Here is a 10,899-nt window from a genome sequence, read left to right on the forward strand (position 1 = left end):
GCCGGCTCCCTTTAACCTGCTTCCCCAAGTCATGTCGCCCGATATCAACTCTCTGTCCCCGACCTGGTCCACTACTTCTTCCCCGCGTCAACGTCGGATGCCCCCGACTTTATCCGATCCCTCATCGTCACAGCATACTCAGCCAGACTTTCCTTCTGCAGCCCTGCCCAATATGAATAACGGTTCAGCAAATAACCATAGCAACATCATTGCCACTGATCTGCCTCACCGGCCCTCTCACAGTCACCGCTCCAGCATGTCAGGATCGGAACGCCGCCGGTCCCGTACCGGTTCCAGTTCAATCCTGAACAATGGCCATAACAGCGCTAATGATTCGGCCCCCGGGGAACCGTCCGCAACCCCCCACGACCACCACCGGTCTTCCTTCGGCCATAATGGGCTTCGCACCTCCAGTCCGCTCAGTAATGTCGGGGGGAACCCGACCGTTGCCACCGGGGACCCGCATCATCAACGTGCGCCGTCCCTGGGGGAGCTCCATCAGGAACTAGAACAAGAACAAGAAGCACAAGTGGTATGATCAAACTATTGCTGCGTCACTGCTCGGCGCATTCTTCTTTGCTATCGCACTACTATGAGTAAGAGATAGCCACTAACCGCGCTCCTTGAAAATGGCTAGAACCGTCTTTTACACATGATCCGAAGCCAGCAAGCTCAGCTGCAGCACCTTCAACAGCAACAACAACACTCGCAGGCCGTCGTGGATGACTCTGGCCCTGCGGAACGGCTGACCCCATTCCCCCCAATTCCCCCGCTTCCCACAACCAGCAGTCGGGCGTCAACCCAATTGCCTTCCTCCTTGTCCAGCCGGCGACCCTCCCGCCCGTCTAGTCAAGCCGCTTCACCCAATCTCCGACCGCTGGCCGAGCCGTCGTGCGGGTCAGAGGGACCGGATTGGAGTGCAGGCCCCGGTGAGAGCCCAGCCCGGCGGGGAAGCAGGGATGAAAGTGCATTTTACCAGGCGGAGGCAGCGATGCTGACGCGCGAAAACCAAATGCTCCGACAGCGAATCCGCGATTTAGGTGCGCGATTTCCCATCCTCCCTTTTTGCTTTACTATCCTTCGTATCCTTTCATCCACTACTCCTGAGGCGCACAGAGCCTCGAAAAAAAAAGCCTTTAAGTCCTTAGACTTTCGTGCTGACGGCGTATAGAACGCCAAGTTAGTGAGCTGACCTCTGGTGCCCGATCAAGCGAGATCCCTGCGGCACCTACCGCACAAGGAACCGAGGCCGTAGATCACCCAGCGTCCGCAGGAGTGGGATCGGCGAACGAGTCGTCAGACAAGACCTGATTGACCAGGAGCCACATGGGAGGCCTTTATTCTTGCCCTCTTACACTTTTTCCTTTTTACAGTGTATTTTGCGGGATTACGGAGTGTAGCACTCTCTACAGATCAGCAGTGATCAGCATGTTCTTGTGATAGGGGAAAAAGCCACGTCGGTATCTGAGCGGGCGTTCATGCGCAGCAAATGAAATATCCCTCCACGATGCTTGTCTGCGCATGATCCTAACATCCGTCCATACTATATTCTAGTAGTGGCTGTGCAGTGGGCATATGAATGCTCCTCATCCACCAACACCCGTAGTTAACCGCGTGTACTCCGTACTCAGGCCCCCAATGTGTGGGGTACATACGTACAGTGCATGGAAAATACAAAGAAAATAATGCGTGACCATAGTGACCCCAAACTTCACATCCAATGAAGAAGACATACATACGTTAGCGCATACGTTGGAAGCAACTTAGTTTACTCCAGGCTGTCTTGTCTGTCTGTTCTCCACGGGCCCGCCACGCGGCTTTTCCCTCCCTCCCTTGCTCGAAAGTCAAATGTCATATTTAAGTTACTTAGTGTATTTATCAACATGTTGTTGACACACTGCGGGTTTTATTTAGAGTTTACCCCTAGCTGTTACTAAGCTAAAGCTTACTTGTCATAGTTACTTACCGGTTACTTAACGAGGAAGTTCTACGAGGGGTGGGCTGTATAAGTGTGGGTATTATTAATATGAAAAGATACTAACTATAACATTGACACTGAGAAAATTATATGCGTCCGATGGGGGAGTATATTTGGTGGAATGGCAGGTTTAAGGTGTTGGGGTTACATGAGTAGCTGCTAACTAAATACTACTTAGGACTGACTGTAAAGATATATGTTAGGGTCGTGGATGATACTATTGTATAGTAATTGATGATGATATCTTCTGGACTGAACAATCGTTAAGTAGTACTTAGTGATTTATGCTAGATACTAGCGACGACTTAGACTACCTTGTTTCTGAGAAGTACACAACAGACTGAAATTGTGTAATAAATCAAGAACGCAATCATAGTTTGGATCTTGAAGGATTATGTGATCTCAGGATTGAGTAATAACCCAACCAGACATTTGAGTCCCTCCTTGAACTCCCTCAGAATTTCCACAAATGAAATCTCTTGGAACCGTGCATTTCAAGCACCAGTTTCATGTTCTCCTACATCTCAGATCTGATTTTTGTTTGTGCTTTAAAGACACGGAAATTACTCGAGATGCGGTGCAGATTCTCTTCCTCATGGCGGTTCTCTATTCAACTGCCACAAAGACGATCAAACGAGCTTGGTGTACAATAACAGCTTCCTTCCGGACTGTTCATGACGAATTTTATGGTTCATTAAAGAAATCCCCCAAATGATTACGTCGATGCAATCACCACCCCCTAGTGGGGTTGTTTTTCGATGTATTCCTTTTCTTGGTAATTCCTCGTAGAGTTTATTTCAAAGCACAAAGCACACATTATCCGTTCTCAATAAAATCTGTTTCGTGGACTATCAGATTAGAGTCCCGGAAACCCATGGCTCCGAGTCATTGTTGATGGGCATTAGTCTGGTGCACTGACATAATCCGCAGTTGAATCAGAGAGTCTTCGACGGAGCCGAGCTTCATCTTCTGCTCGGTTCCGATCATTATACTCTCAGATCTATGCTGGGTTTTCTTTCTCCGTATAACCTGTTCATGGCGTCATGCTGTGGTTCTAGGTCTTCCACATGCAACCACCCAAGCAGTCAAGAGGAATCTCATAAATAAAGTATCTGTTCTCTTTCATTTGGGAGAAGCTCACACCTAGCCAACTGCATAGGTGGGGAAGTAGTAGATTGTCGGCTGGATTCTCAATCACTCGTCGTTGTTCTTCACACGGTTGATGGGAGTGTACCTCTTCTCCCTTGATATGTTGCTGATGTTAGGATTGGCAATGATAGATCTCAGACCAGCAGTAGTTGCTGTTTTCGCTTGAGTATTCCACACCGAGACAAAAGGTCGTTATGCTCGGCTGCGAATTCTTGTCTATGAAAGCTAGGAAGAATCACAAGTCCAAAGGCATTGCAGTAGTGAACTAAGCAAGACAGACGTAGCTGGTTAACCTAGTCGTGGAACGAAAGGCCTGTTGCCGTATGGTCAAGACGAGTTGCGCGCATGCTAAAGGAGAGGCAACGTTTGCCATCTTCGTCTGATGAAGGAATTTTATATATCCCAGCTATGTGAAGTGAATATATATCGTGTATCTGATATGGGACTGAAGTTCACGAGTAGTAAGATGCTCAACTGAAGTCGGGTGTCGTGATTCCTTATAATGATAGGAAATATAATATTACACTGTATCATTTCTCTTTAACCCGCTCGTCTCTTCCATCGTATGTTATCATCCTCGAACTCGTATGTTGAAGGCAAAGACCGACCAAACCGAAGTCAGTTGAGCGACGAATGGATTTTACTTCGCCGTTGGTGATCTTCTAGCTTATCTCAGGGCTATGGGCAGAACGTATATTTCCAGAAGCTGTAGTCTTCACTTTCTCCTGGTCTAAATTGATCCACATCCAAATCAAACATATCCAGCCAGTAAGGATTAGATATCGTGGGTCTGATACGACGCCAGGGCCAGCACTCGCTTGAGAACTCCGGCAAGTGGGTCAGTCCCGGGACCATCTATGTCTTCCTTTGCTGCTCATGTCTGGTGCTGATGCGCGAGCCTCTAGTCTTTTTTTGCTTGTTAGGCGGCCAGGTAATGGAGCCGCCGGTGTAGAATATGACGTATCCCTCTGTAGATTTGCCATCTTCGTGATCGGCATGTGCAGCATCCATGTAGACTTCGATTCCGTTGGTGTGATCAGGTACCAGCGTGATCCCGTCGGTAGTGGTGTCTCGTAGATATCTGTATACAACCTTGAGCGCTTTTGCATCTGCCCTAGTAGGGGCCGTGCATGCGTCTCTGGAGGCGAAACATGGCGTGGCGTAGATCAGGCCTCGTTTTAGTGGTCAATCAAATCAACCTGCCTACGAGGCTCTGGTATTCGTTAACATTAACGCCTTCGGTTGACATGGTAGTGCGGTCCGCCTTTCCGTAGGTAGGGGTCATAGGGATAGCGACGCCTGAACAAGATTGCATGTCTGCAGCAGCGAGGTAGGCTGGATTTATCATCGACTTGTTCTTGGTCATGAATGCTTCCATCAGTATGAGCGATAGTAGGCTGCTGTCCTAGACTCTCCATTCGTCATCAGGGCGTCCAACATGCTCATCAGTACGAGACTTAGTCATCTTCAAGTAGTGAGACGCACTATTGCCGCGGCAATGCGGTAGATTTGGATATCGCCATGCTCGATATCGGCGAGATTGATTTGCATCGATACTTAAGTGTAGTCCCCAGCCACCCGCCTCCACGCCATCAGTTGCACCATGAGCAACACGAACTGGCGTAATCCGAACATTGTACGGCCGACTGCCTTCATCTTATGGTAGGTATGGACCAATCAAAAATGAGATTTTGCACTTGACTGTGACCACCTGGCCATTCTTTGTGATGTGACTGACTTTCTGCAGAGAATAAAGCAGACTTTCTTAGAGAAAGGATCAACTACCACAAAGACTAAGTCAGTCCATGTTTGGCGGGAGGAAAGAATTGAAAGTCCATAAGGTATGGTTCCGATTGGTAAAGAGGTTTGTACTTGACTGTAACCACCTGCTGTAGAAGAGGTTACTGGCAAGAGTATCCATTATAGACACCATCAATACTGCACCTTCAGCATGTTTATCATCATTCATACAGTCGGAAACGGCTCTCTAGGTAGGAGGTACGTGAGGTGAAATCCTCGGTGCCATAGGTCACCTTTTCATCGAGCATGAGTACTCTGGCCGTCCGATCGGCATTGATGTTGATCTTTCCTAGTGATGGCATTCAGCTTTCGATAGTCCATTTCCCTTATTGTATATATGGTGGCGTAGTATCCATTAACCACCGCTGGAGAGCTCCGTCTAACCTAACCTTAGGTGATGCTACCCGCACCGGCCAGGTGTTCAATATCATCTCCAACTCTTGCCATCTCAATTTTGTTGGGAATTCCTTCAACCTGGGCATTGTTTCTGGATCCCCGGTCTATGCCAGGATTGAATGCAGCCTACCACCGGATATTCTCTGTCTTCATCGGCAAAGAAGAAAAGCGAAGCATTATCCGTGGTGAACGACGAAACAATCTTGTCCAGGAGATCGACATTGCCTGCATTGGCTAGCTCGAGCCCTTTGAGCTTCTCTCCAATATTCAAGTTGTTACTTAATATTGATAGCTGGTATGGATTCAACCTACCACCAGACTCTTTTCTTCTTTATCAGCATAAGAAGAACAAGCAATATCCGTGGTGAACGACGTATCATCTCTGGGGCCTTTCCTGAGACCTTAGTGATTAGTTGATCAACGACAAAGGACACCATTCGTGTCGTCATAGTCAAAGCTATGTTCGGGACTATCGAGGGTGTCTCAGACGCGAACACTGAATATGTGTACCTCTTCGAGCAGACAGTCCGTCTTGGTACGGTGAAGAGGAGCAAATGAATTGTATACGGTATCAAGATAACAGCACGAATGCGTTGCTCTTAGCACACCTCCTCTGAAAAGTCAGATGATTAGACTTGCCCACCGGATTTCTTGAGGTATTCAAGACAGCCCCAAAGACGCAGCTAGGCGCTGGCTGGAAACAAGGTTATGGTTGGCTTCCAGTGGCTCCCCGTCCTCATTGCTGCAGAAGAATATATATTATTAGTATAGATTGTTTTTAGGAGCCTTTCAGTGCATGTATGAACCGCCCATATCTGATTCCCTTTCTCCAAGCAAGAGGAAAAACAAACTTGATGTTGACTGCTATCCTTGCCTGTCCCATCAGCCTCAGTCTCAGTGATCATATCCAAAGGCCTTCGAGCCCGGACATCTCTAGACGTTATAGCAAACGCGAGCGTTTGATGGATTTTCCTGGGTGTACTGTGAAGTCCGTGAGCGGTGAAGGATGAAGAGAGTCAAATTGAGGCACGGCAAGACAAGTGATTGTTCTCACATGTCGAGATGTCGAGATGTTGAGTGGTTGCTGCTTTATATATATAGTGGTATATGCAAGGAGGCACCTTCATTCCAGCTAGGACACAAGTATCTCGCAACAGACTCTGATCTTCTAATGCCCTTGTTGATCAGAGAGCCTAGTACACTTTTTCAGAGTCACATACTCGCGGTTTAGTTGCCCGCTTTCTTTGATTGCCGCCAATTGCTATGAAGACTGACCATTGACTTTTGATACAGTCATAGTTCCGCATCGGAAGGTGTATAAAATGCATGAGAGGGATTAGAACATTGCCCTTTCAGGCTCTTCCTCTATCGTTGTGTTCCTGATCCAGCCACAAAAGTCTACGTGGGTAGAGCGGTATTTATACTTCTCTGAGATCACAAGCCCCATTAGTAGTACTTGACCGGGATATTCCAATACTCAACGGAGGTTCCCGTACCGGCCATAGGAAGTATCCACATATCGTGATCTTGATGCAAGGTAATTTCCGCCACTGTTTTCTTGACCGGAAGAGATCGAAACAACAGACTTCTTCGACATCAGTGGCTAATAAACAGCTACCACATAAACCCCACGTCGGACGCCACTTTCAAACAGTGAAAGACCTCGCTACCCCAGCAACAACTACCAATGAATATAGCCTACCCCAGACCGGATGCACCCATGTAGCCCAGTGAATCCAGCCCTCATTCCCGTCTATATATACAGCCTCAATATCCCCAACTCTTAATCGTATCAACCAACCCCACACTTGCACCCCCCAAGCCATCATCTATATACAGAACCCCACTCCACACACCCATCCACACCCACACACATGTGCCTAATCAGAATCACAACCACCCGAAAAATCATCACGCGTCATCCTTCAATCGACACCAACATGTCCATCACCGATCACACCATCCCGAATCTATTCCACATATGCAAGCTAGCATTCCACAAATGCCTCACCTTTCCTGACCTCTACAAAGACCAGTGGGCCCAGAATGGTCTTGTCGAGTTCAATCACTGGGTACATCTGATCGGAACTGCGTTGATCTCGTCACAGATCTCCGACTCACAGGGGGCTATAGACCAACTCGATAAGGCGAAAGATGCCTTGTTGTCGCTGCACCAGTCTCTGATGGACTGTGTTCAATGCGCGGAAGATGGTAGCTCCTGTGTGGAGGCTATGATGGATGTTGAGTCGGCGCTGGAGAGTCTGGATGTGGTGAAGAAGGAGGTTGGTTTGAGGGAGATTCGGGTGGGTGATGTTGAGGGTGGGTATGAGTATATTGAGCCGGGGAATGGGTATACTTTTGAGGCTAGTGGGGATGAGTATATGGCGTATAGTGAGTAGACTTGTTCCTGGGTCTATATGTCTATATAATAGGCTTTGGGTTGAGTTCAGATTATTGCTATATAGTATTAGGGGGTTTGTACTCGTCAGGTTGCAAGACGCAGAGTGTGAGGTGTCCATGTTAGGCTTACATATGGTTGCCAGGTTTAATATTTAATTGGCTTACAGAAATACAGAATGAACTTATATTGGGGTCATTTACTTCTAATTGATGGTAGTAATAGTAGTAGTAAGTATGACGGTGACAGATGTTTGCCCGTTATTAGCATGCGAAATTACTTTTCAGCGAGAGCAACTCAACCCGTCATCTTCACCCATATTAAAAATCCTAACATCGAAAAGATGACTTTTGGTTTGTACGCTCTCATCAGTTTTTCCCACTTTTCGGCAAAACCTTCTCCTCCTCCAACTCACTCAAGCATCCATCCAACGCATCCCAAGTATCCTCCCAATCGCGGAATCCCAGCTTCCACGCCTTATTCATACTGATAACCAAATCATAATTCCTCCCCAGCACAAAGTTCAGGAAGAACCACGTCGCCTTCTCGAACGCATCCTTCTCCAACCCCTCCCTCTTCGCCAACCTCTCCCATGCAGCCTTCACATCCTCTCTCTCCGCCCACTTGGTCAGATCAATGCGCATCCGCACCTCGCCCTTCTTAACCTTGCCCTTAAGTCCACTTGTCTGCACGTAATCATTCAATGGGGGGTTATCAATAAGCGGAACAACATTCTCATCCTCCGCCTCGAATTGATCCGTTGGAACAGTGAGCCCGAACCGCTTCGCTAGTCGAGGCCACATAGTTTGCCAGGACTGCGCGTCGCCGTTCACCACATTGAAATTCTGGTTCGAGCAGCCTGGCTCGGAGATTGCCCATGCGCAGAATCGTGCATGGAAGCGCGAGTACGTGAAACAGTCGGTCATAGTGTAGAAAGTGCGCGACCCGGGGAAGATGAATGGTGCGTTGAGTTCCTTGATAATGGCCGCGTAGAGTCCAACTGCTGTTACTAGGTTCATGAAATTTCCTGATCATCGTCATCAGCATTGTGATGTAATTCATACAGAATACATAGAGGAGGAGAAAAGTAGTACTCACCCTTAGCAACCCCAATAACATCATTGGGATATGTAACCACCCAATCCCATCCCTTCCCCTTACTCATTTCATTCAGTATCCTCTGCTGTCTATAATAGAAATTCGGCGGCCTTCCCTCCCCCTCCACCCACGGATCACTCTCTTCCATTGGGGATTTCACCGGCCCCAAATGTACTCCGTAGTGCTTGGCCCCTGTTACTAGCAATACGCGCTTGAGCTTCGTTTCTGCACCGCTAATACTCAGCGCTTTTAGAAAGTTCTCGAGCATGTCGCCGTTAATTCGTTCGAGGTTTTTTTCGTCGCCTTCTTGAAGGTATGCGGTGAAGAAGAGGTAGTCCGCGGAGACATTTTGAGAGGAAAGTTGATTGGCTAGGTCGTTGGGTGAGGCGAGGAGGTCGATGCTGGCGTGGTGGACTTGTGCTGGGTAGGTATCCTTCTTGCTGCGGGAGAGGGCGTAGATGCTTGTCCAGTCGGGAAGTTTGGAAAGGTGAGTGATTATTTCGCGGCCGAGGATGCCTGAATATCTCAATGGTTAGAATGATACGGCGTATTGGATTCTTAAGGTACGTACCGGTTGCGCCGGTGACGATGGCGGTTGGCATTGTGGATGGATTATTGTAATTTGTGCAAAAGTATTGATTGATAATTACGTGTGGGATGTTTGGATCAAAGAGGTAGGGATTGATGGTGAAGGTGTGGTTCATATAACCTTTTGTATGTTTGGTGATAGATGCACGGATTAGGTTGCATGAACTCAATGTGATGTAATAAGCTCGGTGGTGTCGGGAATGTTTGCCTTGTTGGTGGGCATATTTCTGGTTTTGTTTCACTTGATTGATAATATACTATCTTTACCTATAAATATCATTGTAATGAAGGTGTTGAATAATGCTATTTATATGAATACCGCATTCTGAAATGCTGTCAATACTGTAGGTCCGCTTTCTTGTAGTTATCCATCCGATGGTGGAGCGATTACTAACCATGGAACTAACAACCACATTGATACACGAGATGAAGCTAATAACAGTCCGCTTGTCTGCTATATGAAAAACATGAAGATGTCCTGTTACACATCTTATTTTTCCAATATGAAATCATTGCATCGGAGGTCTGCAATAATGTCAGCAGCTACCAGCGCAGCTCTGAACCCAGTATTCGATATGACAAACAATATTGGTGACTTGTCCAGGGTATGATTGCAAAGATACAGTACTGCTAATTGAAATTCGTTAGAGGGTGAGACCAGATAGGCAGTTGTGATGGTATTGAGACGTGGGATTTGTGTCACGACTCGCTATCGGATGGGATTGAAATCAAACAGTAAATGATAGGTAGTGGAGATCTATAACAATAGCAGCTTCACCATGTTAACCCGGCTGTTACCTCCCTGATTGAGAGGATAGAATAGTGAGCAATGCCTCTTGACACAACTAGCGAAATCATGTGTACAATAATTTAGGCTGGGTAAACACAGCTGCTTCTCTTGAATAGTCAATGCATTACCATTGATGCCTATTAAGAGCCTCCCAAAGACCATTAAAGTTATGGACATTTCCTACTCGACTGGGATGTGCCGGGCACTGGGGGAATTTCCATTGATTCAATGCCAATGTGTGGTGAGACTCAATAACTCCCTCCAGGTCATATATATAGTAGTTAGACAGCCTCAAAGCTAAACTGTGATTTCATTCTTGCCAGTGGCTTGATTGACAATCCTAGATATCTTGTGGATGATAGAGACATGGAATACTCAGTGACTTGTTGGCTCTCAGTACTACGACGATGTATACCTACTAGCCTCTTCAATCTAGAATGAGCTTAGTTTCAGTTACATATAAGTGAGCATAATGTAATGAAGCCAGTCCATTATTCTATCTATCATATGTAGTGGCTCCTCTCAAATATGTGAGCGATGTTTATTGATTGGCATAGCCTTGAAAAAAAGGTACAATTTGCTCTTCAAATGACGGACCATAACCGTAGTGTCAGCGGAAAGTCAGCCTGTGCCTGAATACGAGGCTGCTTCAACTGCTGATCACAGGGATAGAGGGTGTTGGGAAAAGGGTGAGCTCACCGT

General features: G+C 47.0%; 3 protein-coding genes across 3 annotated transcripts; 2 read left to right on the top strand and 1 right to left on the bottom strand.

The window, feature by feature from the left end:
- Positions 1 to 5: 5 nt before the first annotated feature.
- On the top strand, positions 6 to 1,731 carry BO83DRAFT_383570 (uncharacterized protein). Its single transcript, XM_025532501.1, has 3 exons — positions 6 to 532; positions 638 to 1,040; positions 1,172 to 1,731. Exons 1-3 carry the CDS (start codon positions 32 to 34, stop codon positions 1,309 to 1,311), a joined length of 1,044 nt encoding a protein of 347 aa, XP_025382113.1. The 5' UTR covers positions 6 to 31; the 3' UTR covers positions 1,312 to 1,731.
- A 5,532-nt stretch (positions 1,732 to 7,263) lies between these two features.
- BO83DRAFT_394226 (uncharacterized protein) lies at positions 7,264 to 7,722 on the top strand (the record flags this gene model as incomplete). The annotated part of the gene is made up of 1 exon (XM_025533002.1): positions 7,264 to 7,722. One exon carries the CDS (start codon positions 7,264 to 7,266, stop codon positions 7,720 to 7,722), a length of 459 nt encoding a protein of 152 aa, XP_025382114.1.
- Positions 7,723 to 8,089: 367 nt separating this feature from the next.
- Positions 8,090 to 9,517, bottom strand: BO83DRAFT_373064 (SDR family oxidoreductase; the record flags this gene model as incomplete). Its single annotated transcript, XM_025530013.1, has 3 exons — positions 9,391 to 9,517; positions 8,820 to 9,335; positions 8,090 to 8,748 (listed from the first exon to the last, which is right to left on the bottom strand). The coding sequence occupies exons 1-3, from the start codon at positions 9,419 to 9,421 to the stop codon at positions 8,090 to 8,092; spliced, it is 1,206 nt and encodes a 401-aa protein (XP_025382115.1). The 5' UTR covers positions 9,422 to 9,517.
- Positions 9,518 to 10,899: the final 1,382 nt, after the last annotated feature.

The sequence above is a fragment of the Aspergillus eucalypticola genome, assembly GCF_003184535.1.
Source record: "Aspergillus eucalypticola CBS 122712 chromosome Unknown BO83scaffold_48, whole genome shotgun sequence".
Lineage (NCBI taxonomy): Eukaryota > Fungi > Ascomycota > Eurotiomycetes > Eurotiales > Aspergillaceae > Aspergillus > Aspergillus eucalypticola.

Excerpts from the sequence above, each read along its gene's own strand:
- BO83DRAFT_383570 (XM_025532501.1), top strand. The coding sequence starts at position 32 with ATGTCGCCCGATATCAACTCTCTGTCCCCGACCTGGTCCACTACTTCT. Across the intron at positions 533-637 it reads AAGAACAAGAAGCACAAGTG|AACCGTCTTTTACACATGAT; the intron begins GTATGATCAAAC and ends GAAAATGGCTAG. Across the intron at positions 1,041-1,171 it reads ACAGCGAATCCGCGATTTAG|AACGCCAAGTTAGTGAGCTG; the intron begins GTGCGCGATTTC and ends GACGGCGTATAG.